Raw genomic sequence first — 13,272 nt, 5'->3', positions numbered from 1 at the left:
AAGAACAAAAAGCCTATAGTGATTTCAATATTTTCCACATCAGTGAATCCCTTAACCTTGTTTGTCAACTCTGCAGGGACTAAGAAAAAAAAAAAACATCCAAAGGGGAAAAAAATATTAACAAAGGATCTCCCTAAATCTCTAGTAGTTACTAGATAATCCGAATACTTGTTTAGGATCGATGGAACTATTACCAAAACCAAATCTATACTGAAAGCCTAGACTACTTCCTAGCAGAATTGAACTGTTATCTAATTCCTGATGGATCCAAAGGAAAATCTCTTTTCTATTAAAACACTGCTGTGTAAGGAGATATCCTCCTGGGAACTCTGTGCCAAAGTAAGTAAACTCCAATTTCCTTCTCCCCCAGGTCCCCTTTGCCATTATCTGTATAACTGTAGGGCTCTTCAACAATGTTACGTCCTAAACCTTCCCCTACTTCTTTGTTGCTATCTGTGTATTAAAGCCATCTGAGAATATGAAGCAGTATTTCCAATCACATAGCCATGGAAAAGACTGAAGTACATGGGGAGGGCTGAGGAAAGTCTGATGATGATAGATATACCTTCTGTTGGAAAACCCAACACCCCCTGGAGAGAAAGAATATTCCAGGCAATGTGGACATTCACCTCACCAATTTCTGTAACTGCTTTCTTTTCAGAATAGTTTGCCAAACACAATGAACTTGTAAGAATTCATCTTTAAATATAAACTATCAAGAGAGGCTACTGAATTATTAAAATGGGCTTTGAAGAACGGTCCCCAAAACATATCTAAAACTCTGAGGATGTAGCTTAAGGGGTACTTTCACTGCTTGCTTCTAGCAGAATACCACCACCATGTCATTAATACATTTAACAGAATCTTCGTAAAATTCCATCCTTGAAGTGGAAAGTATTGAGATTTGACTCCATTTCTTGATAAACCACATTTCAGAAACGAGACTAATGAAAAAGGCCAAGCAGGTCATACAGTGAAAGCTCTTGTCAGGAGAGGTTTTCTTTTTAGACATTATTTTAGTGGTGCTTCCACCAAACATCTTTTGAAGATGCAAAGGGCTGTTGACAATTCTGCTCAGGGCTCATGCACTGTTGCACCAACATAATTTCCAGGAAGGTTTTCTGAAGAGCCATGATGCTCATCCCACTCTCTGACCTAACAAGATAGAGGACATCACCCAGTGGAGCCTGGAAACCCTGTTTTCCACACAAGGCCATTATCTCCTTCACAGTTTTTTTTTTTTTTTTTTTTTTTTTTTTTTTTTTTCTGTAAGCTCCTGCAATGGAAAACTTCAGTAAGTACTTTTTCCAATTATTTTAGCTTGTCAACCGCTATAGACAATGATCCAAACCCAGTGGCAACTGAAAACAGTGAGAAAATCTCCACTGATGGAATCAGAGAGATGCAAAAATATTAGAAGGAAATTAATTCCTTTTCCTGGCTGAAAAAAACATAAGTAGACATATTCTTGGCATAGTTAAATATTACACTGGGTTATCAATGCTCAAGCTCAGCCAACACCTACACCTACAGTGTCATTTTCCATGTAAACTTTCAGTTATCAATACTGATACAGATTGGCCTAGAGTCAGAGCTACATGCAGTAATAAACACATTTTATGATTACTGAAAGCATAGTATTCTCTTTGTACACCATCTCTGTAACTTTCTTTATTTGCAATTATAAACATCTGGCAAAGTCTCACAAGACCACCAGAGATACTCAGTCAATGCTGGGCATCTCATTCTTGTCAGGATCCTAAAAGCATATGCAAACCAGAAAGATAGAGGGAGATAGAGAGTACTCACACAAGTATAAACTGTGTATTATGAAGTGCACTGTAATTTACTGTAAGCAGTATATTGTATGCCATATTCTTATTGTGACAGTATGATAGGGAAGGCTAAATATGAAGATTAATTGATCCTGTGCACGTTCCTCAATGCATTTACATACAAAGAGGCCCTATTTCAATACCAGTGAAGTGTACATTTGATTGCATATCATAAACTTTATTTAAAGTAGATCAAAAAAGCAAACAGATTAATTCACTCCATCTTTACACTGCTCACATTTCAAAGCTCCTATCCATAAAACTGCCAAGACCTTCAACAACTAGACTTCAATTAGCACCCAGTTTAGGATTACAGTGGTGAACCTTCCAACACCAAAATACCAATTTCTGACATTTCTTATACCTTTAATTCTCTGTGTCAGAGGACACTGATTGAAACTAATTTCTTCAACAGCAACACAGTGGAGATGGCCACTTGACCGTAGATACTTTTATCAGCAGCCATTCTGAGGGTATCAACATCAGACACTGGTCAAATCTGGACTGTACATGTTTAATATTCCATCACAAGTGCAATAAAGTACTATACACACTGGCATGTCTTTTAAAACAAGTAAGTCTCGTCCTTCAGAAAGGAATCTTTATTATAATTTTTAAATTCATTATCAAAAATATCTTCCCCATAGAAAAACTACTTGGCTTTCCCTTCATGTTTTGCTCATCATATTATGCCCCTGTTATGTCCTTATCTATTTTTAACAGTGCTGTATTTTTATTGTTAATGGAAACAAAGGGCTGTAGCTCTATCATTAATGTCAACTTCTATAAAAAACATTGTCCTCCAGAATTCAGTCTTTCTAACCAGGAAAACATTTTCTAACGTAAATAATATTTTATTAATGCCTGAACTCTTAATAATTCTGACAGGCAAACTACTATTATTCTATATATGCACATAAGTGCCTGCATTCCCTATAGACAAAAATACCATCCAGGTATAATACCCCATTTGAAAGGAAAACAGCCCTAGGAATCAGCAATACACTAGCTTACAATCAAACATCTCCAAATCCTCCATATGCTTTTAAGTGTTATTAGGTTTTAGGAAATGCATATCTGAGTTATCAGTCTTTTATGAAAACACTTAATTACTGCTACCTGAAAAGAGCTGTTTCATTGGTGCCAATAAAAGTCTAGAGCAATTTGGCACAGTGGTCCACTTTCTAAATAGTACTGAGATGTGATACACATTCAAACAGCAAATATTACTACACCTGGATGGTGAAAGAGTTAAAGAAAAAAAAAAACCAACAACAAACTGTTTTGATGATTTTGATGTTTCTTAAAGATATAACAAATAATTTCATTCAATACTGTTTGAAAGTGACACATGTAAATTCACCTGGCAGAATTACAGTAAGGTCCTCTGTTTGATCCTCCATAGAAATAAGAGGCAACAAGGTCTGGTGAAAAAAAGAAAACAAATTGGAAACTTTGTCCTTTCCAATGCTGTAAGAAATACTACAGTTGAAATGTCCTTAATGTCCTTCATGTTTAGCATTCTCCCTTTTTAAAATAACTTCACCCTAGATTATTCAATGCTTCAGGTTTTTTTTGAAAAAACATGCAGAATATGATAGTACCCTACCAAGGCAAGAGGAAGTGAACTATTTTCTATGTCTAGATGCTTGTGACAGAACAGTATGCAATCACAGTCCTTTACCTCATTAAAAAGTGACATAACAGATTTCTACTGAAATCAGTGACATTAAAGAGGGCTGTTAAGGTACTTAAATGTAATACATTTAGATCTGGTCATGAAATGCAACTGACAAACAGGAGGTAAGTCTGAGGTAAAGTGATTGATACTGGAGAACAAAAAAGGAGACTTCTTCCAATGCTTCTATGTTAAAAAAAGAGAGGAAAATAATATGCATTTGAAGGGTAATGAAGTTGTAGAAGGACCATTTGATCTAAAGATGGGGCTATAATCCTTCTTAAAAAAGGTACATGGGCAACATAGTTGCTAGTCAAGAGTTCAAAAGAGAAGGCAGAAACAATTGCTATTCCAGAATCAGATGATAAAGTACATGGGCTTTATACTTCAAGAGAAATTAATTATATCGACAGCATACATGTTACTGTCTGCTGCAGTACAAACACACATCTGATTTGTATGAGCTAGCAACATTCAAGAAGTAAATGACTGCACCATACAAGATTTTCTGTAGCTGAACTCATACCTCCAGCTAAACTTTTTACATTTTTCTGCACTAAGCTACAATTATTGAAACTACAAGTTTGGAAGAATAACTGAATGAAACGGTGACACTTGCCTCAGTTTTGAGCTACAAAAATTAATCATAAGTGATTCTAAAATTGCTTAGAACTCCCACACTTCATCTATATTCCAAGCAATATTTCTATTAATAACAAATACCTTCCATATCCCTTTGATCTTTTTGGTTAACTAAAAATTTAAGCAATACTCCTTTCAAAGGAAAGTCAGATACAATGGTACAAAGATGATGTGCAAAACATGTACAAGAGGTTGTTTTTTTCTCATTTCAGTTTTGTCAGAAAAGAAGATTTTCTAGATCTATGGAATAATGGTCATGACACCACAATTTCTGACAGTCTAGGCAAGATACCACAGGTACACCATGATTCCTGCCAAAGATGGTTCTGAATCTTCAATAGCTCCACAGTTCCCACTGGAAACAGTTCATATCACAAGCAACCTAATAAGCACAGTACCAGAATAAACATATAAAACATACTTTCCAAGCCTTTATACCACAAAGCCAGACTCAAAAACCATCTGAATTATTCCCAGAACTACTGTAAAAACCTCTGGATTTCCAAATCCTTTGCAGTTAAAATGAAAAGACTGATAGACAGAAGCTGAAGTGATATAAATTGGATGTAGACACTCAAGACATAAGACAAAAGTCTCAAAAGATGACACTTGTACAAATTTTTTTCCATTTGAAAGAGCTAGTAGTTGGCATAAAGCATTTAAGATATAAAAATGTAGCACCTATTTGAGTGGGAGGTCCCAGGGTTGAGAAGTAAACCTGTCCCTTGCATAGACACTTGCTTCTATCAGAACCATAATTTTTATTTTGGTTTCTGGAACTATCATTTAAAATAGCCTACTTGGTTTTGTAAACAAAACAGGATTTCAGCTTCAAATTTAACAGGTACAGTAACACCATTCACATCCTAACATGGAGCAACTCAGATCTTTAAAGTCTGTTGTTTCACTTCCTAAGTTTTCCTACATAGTTTGACACTAACAACTAAAATGATGTAGTTAAAGGTAATAAACAGGGAATTTTAAGCAGCTTGTCAAAGTAAGTGACATTTATATCATCTAGTCTCAGACTCTCATGCAAAGTTCCATGCAAAGCAACTTCATTATACAATGAAAAGCTAAGATACCTTCGCCATTGAAAGATGTTGCTTAATCTCCTACAGCAGTTAGTAGGTTTTGTATCATTACTAGCAGCAGCACTTAGTGCTTAATAACAGCTGTTTCTTTGTTAGAAATATTTTTTTATTGTGAACAATTAAACTTTTGCCAGGAGGTAACAAGTCAACTGAAACTTCTGATGTTTTCTTTGCAACCTGCTGAGTTATCAGCAAAACCAATAGGCCACAGACTGACCTTCAAGCAAGGTCTTGCTCCAGAGATTGGTGAGTGCTGTAACTTCAATAAAGCCAAGGGCAATAATACCACCACAGAAGGAACTCCCTTTCAAGCCTTCAAGGTAGCAGAGATGATGTAGTGGTTTTGGATTACTATCACTCCAATAAAAAAAACCAATAATTAAATAGTTAGTGCTACACAATGTGAGACAATCACATAAAAACCCCACAAGGTAAGGAAAGAAATACATTGTAAAATGATACACTGTGAGGAGGTTTCTTTCTGAAACACTAGCAGTCTTCAATAGCTCATAACAACTGTTGCATGCTAAAAGGACTTCAATTTCTTGACTCATGCATCACTACTGAAACACCTTCAATGCATTAAAAATTTAAATCTTATAAAATACTTCATATTTTCCCTTCTAACAAACTATCACTGGCACCATCCAAGACTTCTTACCACTTTTGCTTAATCTTGATGTTTATGAAAAGACCAAAATGGAGACAGGTTTTCTTGCCCTTTGAAAGCTTTTTATTTGTTACATAACTAAACATGTTTGTACAGCTTTCTTCATATCTACAAATCCTTAATCCACAGGATGTCAGTTCAGGCAATAATTATATGAATAAATTGTAGACAGTCGAAGAAGGAAAGAAAGATGGAAAGACATTTGGAATTAACATGCTGTGAATCAGTCCTGCATCATCCTTTGTCAGCGGAATTAGCAGGCTTTTCTTCCCTCTTCTTGTTGCCTTTTAGTAATAATTTTCAGTGTATTTGACACATTTCATCTCACTCAATGCACTGAACCCTAATACAAGAGAATACCAGTTTGTCAAATATACATTATTGAGGATGCATACCAGTTAATCTTAGGCAGCTGACATTGTCAAAGACAAACCACCCTGGCTACAGTAATGCTAGGCAAAGAGGAGAGAGGGATAACAAGTGCACAAACACAACTGCTGAGATACCAAGCAACACAAGAGGCCAAAGCCTCCCAATTCTTGTCTCAATTCCCCCCAAACCACAAATACCTTACAACAGTTTCAAAGCACACATTTCCACTGCTGTTGACAAGAGGAGTTGCAAGTCTGAAAAGACTAGTTGTCCACTTGGCATAGGATTCAACCTTAGATACATGAAGAGCTGGATAAGAGAAAGACTATTCTGAAAACAATTTTTAGTTTTTTACATGAGTTTCATAGAAGCCGCTCTGAATATTTATGGGTCAAAGTGGAGTAGACACTACAGTATTTGTAATTCAGGATAACCACATTGATTTGCTGCTATGGATATCAAGAAGTGCAGCCCTAAAAGGTTTTTTAAACAATACACAAAAAAGTGTGTTACAATAACAGAACTTCTAGGGATGCCAAGCTTTCTATTTTAGTGTTTCTTACAGCTGTTTTTAGCTCATGTTAAAATGATAAATGCATTCAGTCTTCAAAAGGAGTGCTGTCATTCAAAACTTGGCCATTTTGGAGATAATGCAACACATTGGTGAATTTTCTCCCTCATTTGCTGCAAATCTTCTGATATCGGTATATTTTCTTTTTTTTTTACAATTTGGCTCAAATGCAGATGCAAGTCATTATGGAAAATAAAGGATTTATTATAAAAGCAAAATTCTTATTTCTTCAATTGCCAAGCCCATTTGTAATTTTTTAACATGGCTTCCTAAAATTAGGAAAGAAAAACAGAAATCAAGAGGACTATGAGAACAGTAATGGTATTTTCTAAGTATATTTAATATGAACTTGTCATTAAAATGAATTTTTTAAAATGGTTAAAAAAACCCCGCATGCATAATTCTGGTTTATTTTACACACTATTTGGATCTAGTAGTTTTTAAAGTTACCCATGTATGGTTTGTTTTTGCTAATTACACATCTAACAGATGTATAGAAAAATAATTAATTTTTACATGTCTCAGCTTTTTTTTAAAAAAACCAGAAACTAAAACAACCCCCTGAAAAATAGAGAAAGATACTCAAATGAAGTACAATTCCTTGAATTATGTAACTGTTTTCTTTTGGACAAAGGGCATCACATTGCTATCCTTGCTATCAATTTCTGCAATGTCACAAGACAGAAAACATCTGCTGAAAAGATCCTTTCAAAAAGAAAAAAATACACAAAAGACTCTCCCCAGGGACACTGTTTACTGCAGACAATTAAAATATTTCAATGGTAATACTGCTATTTTAATCAGAAAAAAATCTATACAATATTAATGTCCAATAATCACTAACAATAGGTACTTCCCCTATTAACAACTTCAAGATAGAGCTGTATATGCCATTTCACCAATGAAAAAGGTTCTGAGAAGGAATTTGTTCTTTTTGGATCAGAGAAAAAGAATAAGAAAAAACACCATTAGTGATAACAGTCTTCACCAGCACATTTACAAGAAATGCTTTGTCCCTGTGTGACTACAGGAAGTAATTCCCTTTCTTTTCAAGAAAGGTTAGGTTTTATTTGGGATTTCTAACATGACAATACTTTAATGCAAACTTCCCAGGAGAAACAATAAAGAGGTATTAGTAGGAGAGAACTGAAGGAAGACCGCCACTGAATGTTTTGATAGTGATGCCTCTAGTCTGAAATCCAACATCTTGAGAAGTTCAGGTTAGAAGAAAAATATTTTGGCGCACAGCAGCCAGTTCAGAATAAACTGTATAAGGGTTCAGCAGCTGACATTATTAATTCAGAAAACTTCTCAGCTTAAGCAGCCACGTACATCATACAGCTGCTTTCTTCTCACATAGGCAGTTTGCTCTGTTGTACAACAGCTAGTAGTTCCTTGAAAAACTTTTCTTTTTAAAACAAGTGGTGCTAGGGAAAAATCATTCTTCTTCAAACTAGAAAAAAGAGGGAAAAAAAGAAAAAAGAAGCACCATTTCCACCTAATCCATGATATAATCTATTGCACTGGAGACATGTACATTACAAAAAGAGATATAAACATTAAGAATAGAATCCAATAAACATTTATTTTTCCTATTCTCCAGCTCAAAAAGCAGTTTGTACTCTAACAACAGTTTCAAAAGAAATCACTGCCATCTTTATGAGAGACACAGCACAAAAATCATCCTCAAGCAGGCTAAATTTGGAAAACATCTTTGAGCAGAAAATAACTTTATAGTCCAACACTAATTTCATAAGCAACCACCCTCCCAGCAGGCACTGTAGGACGCTTTAGTAAAGAAAAACAAAGAAAATAACAGCAAATTTGGGAGGGTGGGCATAAAGAGAATGCAGGGATTTTGTTTTATAGACTTTAGTAGGTAACAGGTCCCCTTGCTCCTTTCTCTACATCTAGGCAGTTCCCTAAGTCTTTACAGAAGGAGGATTTAATCTCTTGGAACCAGTGTGAGAGAACAAGGCATTGGTGGTGGACAGAAGAAGATTGTTCTACAGCTAAAATTTTCCAAGCACCTTACACTGAATGGAATAAATACCAGTTTAGGACAGTTAATGCCAGACTCAATACAAAATCTCCACTTCTTTTGAGTAAGCCTCTGACTCTTTGTCGTGGTTTGACATGGAAAAAAATTTTCTCAGAAAGGAAGGGGGTCAAACCAATCAGTGGTTGGGGTTAGACACTGACACTTGGGCTGACCAATTGAAGGCTGGACACGTCTCTGAGAACACAGAGGGGTTAAAATCAGAAATCCCAGGGGAACTGGCTGTCTTGGTTCCAGTCATCAGAGAGTGCAGATTCTCCCCTGCTGGGCAGGGGAGGGGCAGCTCAGGTAGGCCGAAGAGTGGGTGGACTAGAACTGGCTCTGGCTCCCTGCAGATGGAAGGGTGAAGAAAAATCTGGGATGTTTGTGTTTCCCCCCAGAGTCTCTCTCGAGAGAGAAAGAGACAGTGATGGTGCTGACAGTATTCCAGCAGAGGAGGAAGGAGGGGAAAAAGGTGCCCAGTGTGGGAGCTGGAGCCTGGGCCGAGAGCCATCCAGGGAGTCAGGATTTTTAACCTACTTTCTTGGGAAATGAGGGCTTTGTAAAATATTACTCCTCCTCGGTTTGAAAGAGAAGAAGAGAGACAGCTTAGGACCTGAAAAGTTAGGAAAAGAAGATTGGGGGGGAGATGATGGAGTGGCTTTTGGCTGGACTTTTTCTTATTAGCCATAGACTGAACCAATTTCTCCTCCAAGAGAGAGAGACTGCATTTTAGGAGGATGCCTGGTGAGCCAAGAGACCTGCTTCAGCAGCTGAGAAAAAGACAGGAGTGGAGTGAACAGAGAAAAGTTGAGGAGGCTTGTGGTGATGCCCCCTGTCTTCAGAGAAGAAGAGAAGATCTCTGTTCTTGGACCCTCAGCCCCAGGGGAAAATGGTGGGGGAATGCAGTCTCAAAAATGAAAACTGAAAAATGAACTATTGTTTTTTCCCCCTCTTTGCAAAGCATCCTTGAAAGGAAAAATCCTAAGAGAAGTCTGTCCATGGAGCAGTCTGTCCATGTACCGTGGTGAGGGCACTGTGCATGAAAAGGAGAGTTGTCACCATGGCAGATTTACTCTGGGCGGTGCCATGTATGACATGAAAACACAAGAAGTGGCAGCTGTGTTTCTTGGAGGATCTATGGCACAGGAGGGACTCCCCTTTCCCTCAATGGACTGAGTATCGATTATTGGAAGGGTGGGAACTTGATTGGGGTCCAGGTTGTGTCTCACTGTGGTTTGATGGAATGGCTGAGGGGAGGGGAATGTTTTGGAAGGTTTTCATTTTGGATTTAGTGTGTGGTTCTTTTTTTTTTTATTTTTTTTCCTTTTATAGTAGTAGTAGTTTAATAAAGTTTCTCCCTTGTAATTAAGCTTGGGCCTGCTCTGCTCTGTTCCTGATCGTATCTCACAGCAAATCATTTGCAGGGTTGCATTTTCATAGGGGCACTGGCATTGTGCCAGTGTCAAACCATGACAGTCTTCCACTGCAACAATGGAAGAGAATAATTCAGGTACATTTAATCTGACCTGCTTCAAATAGAGAATTTCTCATACTTCCCAGAGAAACTCTATCAAGATGCATGCATGTAATCAGAACTGCAAGGGAGACACCAAAAGCTTTTCCTCTTCTGAAATGCAGTCAGCATTCTCAACTGCAGAGCTGATTATCATACGAAATTAAAATAAATAGAAGCACATAATTCCACCCCTTCCATGCAGCTGTGTCAGCTTTAGAATATACATTCTCATTGCAAACATGTCCACATCTTCTGATGGTTTCTATGGCTAGTGCTTACACTGCTATGAAAAAACTAGAATTTTTAATGACCTGAGGAAAAAAAAAAAATTCTAGTTCTTTTCCTTCCACTCCCCAAGAAAGACAGGGAACTTAAAACTAATGAACTAATATCCACAATAAAAAGGAACATTTAATACCCTAGAACAGAGCTTTAAATTTAGCATTTTATTCCTCTGATACCACAAACTACAGTAAGGAAAAAGCTTCTTCTTTTCCTTCAATCAATACAATCCCTTAATAATTCAAATTTCAAAACATTTACATAAAATATTAGCATTATGTATTTTTAATTGATAAACTGAGCCAGAAAGGTAATCAGTTTTCAATTACTTGTGGCAAGTAGATAGGGTGATAGTGCACAAACTAATAACTGACAGTAGTCACCTAATGAACAGATTTCATGCCTTATGGAAGTAATGAGTTTGTGGGTTCCATTTTTAATAGCCACTTGCAATCATAAATATGTATTTCCTCTTCTGCTTCATGAAGAAGTTTACTATATATAACCTGAGATGTGCTCACCACAAAGCCATCCAGCATAACTTCTTTTTGCAAGGACCATACACTGTTTTTTATGTTATGGAATGCATTAGTGTAGTTGCAGGTGTAACAAGAGTGTTAACGGACTTGTCACAGCAAGAGTGTTAACTGGTGCATCACAGTAGTTTTATACCCCTGTAAACAGGTTCTGAATAATATCATACTTACAACATCAAACTTCTGTGTGATGTTCCCCTGGACATCAAGTAAATAAACTTTGCCATAATGTGTTCCCAGTGCCAAAAACTGTGAAAGAAAGAGATTGATTACATAAACACACCACAAGAAATACTACAATGCTAAATGAACTCCAGGATTAGCAACACTGGGAAAAGAAAAAAAGCCCACCACTTTCTATAGAGAAAGGTTATTTTAACTGTACCCAAAGAATAAAACAGGGCTTTAAACCCATATTACTGTGATAGTGCAAGTTAGCTGTCAGAATGAGTCATGAGGACCCTCATCCACTGACAACTAATGGCGCGTCTGCAGTCTGTATACACCAGCTGATGGACTGTGGCAGCAAATTAAAAATGCAGCGTGAGAGCAAGAAGCAACAGAGATCTGAAGGAGTTCCTAGATCCTTTCTGCAGCTTTGTTTCAATCCTAATGTTTCCTTTGGGCTTTATTTTTAATTCTCCTTCATTATTAAAATAAAAACAAGGTGTTCAAACACAGAAAAAGGCCGACTGAAAGCCACTGGTAAAATACAGTTGAATTATAGAAGGTCTATGATAGTGCATTTAAGCACACAGATAACTCCTGGGTTTGCTTTCCTTCACATAGGAACATTCCTAAATAGAATACTCCCAAGACAAATACATTTCCTTGGAAATCTCAGGAATTTCATTCTAAAAAATAATGGCAAAATAAAAAAATCTCAACATAAATCCATACTATCACAAACTTATTTTGATACAAACAAGAAGGAAATTGGTTCTGAGAGATCTGCTGTTAATTGAACTCCGTGAACTACACCTAAACAGAAAAGATAGAATTTCAGTACTACTTAATTTATGACAGAGGTTTCTTTTATTTGCCCCTTCCCCCACCCTCCCACTTTCAGCATTACTGAAATAGTCTAGGCTACTCAATTCTCTGTATTTCACTGCATGTGAGCATGCTTCATTGCAACCTATAATGAAATGCTCAAATTTACAGGCACTGCTAAGCGTGTCAGTCAGGCAGCACAATCTTTAAAAAATAACCTTACAGAAAGTCAAGGTTTAAAAGGATTTCTCAAAATGGAATTGCTTAAAATGAAATTTCTGTTCAGGCACTTAAAATATGAAGCTACATTAAAAGGAGGCAAGAAAGGGAAAGAGGGGTTCATTAGAAATTCATTCCCTGCAATGCCTTTCACTCCTGCAAGGTTGCCTTTTTTCAGGAAGAAAAAAGTCCCCTGGGTAAAAAAATCAATACTGGTTAATAAAACATCAGGTGTGCAGACATAACTAGGTATGACTATTCCACTGCACAGGCCTGCTTGAATGCACCAGGTGCCATGACGATTAGTCATCCAGTGCAGACAGCAAGCCTGGTGAAAATATGATGCTTTAGCAGCAAAAATGAAAAAAAAAAAAAATCTGGGGGGAAATTAGTCTGAATGCAGAAGCCAGATCTCAGAATTCCCATCAAAGTTAAACTGCTTTAGTCAGAGTCGTATTTTACATATTACTGTATAATTTTTCTAATGATAGCATTTAGCAGGGCTTTTCCTGTTTGTTCAGGGAAAAAAGTCCCCAAAAAACCAACCAGAATGAAACAGAAATGCCATTGCAAAACCTATAACCCAGCTCCTTTCTCTGTTGCAAGAGACCTATTCCTAAAAGACTGCAGTACCTGGCTTCTAACAATATTGATTCTTCTCATAAGTAGTGTATCTAGTTTGCTGGAAAACTGAAAGTGCTGGGATACTTCAGCAGTTTTCCTGTATTGTCACGCTTTGTGACACTATAGCAAAAGCTGTATCTGTGCACATCCTTATAGAAAAATCCTGTTAAACTCTTGGCTTTTAAAATTTACCTGAGAT

General features: G+C 36.8%; 1 protein-coding gene across 4 annotated transcripts in view; it reads right to left on the bottom strand.

The window, feature by feature from the left end:
- VPS41 (VPS41 subunit of HOPS complex) overlaps positions 1–13,272 on the bottom strand; it is a 109,487-nt gene that overhangs the window by 73,634 nt on the left and 22,581 nt on the right. For 2 of the 4 annotated variants that reach the window (XM_021546640.3, XM_021546648.3), the window contains exon 4: positions 11,409–11,486. The exons of the other annotated variants lie outside the window; for them this stretch is intronic. In XM_021546640.3, coding sequence (XP_021402315.1) covers positions 11,409–11,486 — 78 coding nt within the window. The remainder of the gene's footprint in view (positions 1–11,408; positions 11,487–13,272) is intronic. 4 annotated transcript variants of the gene reach the window in all.

Source organism: Lonchura striata, chromosome 2 (assembly GCF_050655825.1).
Source record: "Lonchura striata isolate lonStrDom1 chromosome 2, ASM5065582v1, whole genome shotgun sequence".
Classification (NCBI taxonomy): Eukaryota; Metazoa; Chordata; class Aves; order Passeriformes; family Estrildidae; genus Lonchura; species Lonchura striata.
This window is presented reverse-complemented; position numbering and strand designations above follow the sequence as displayed.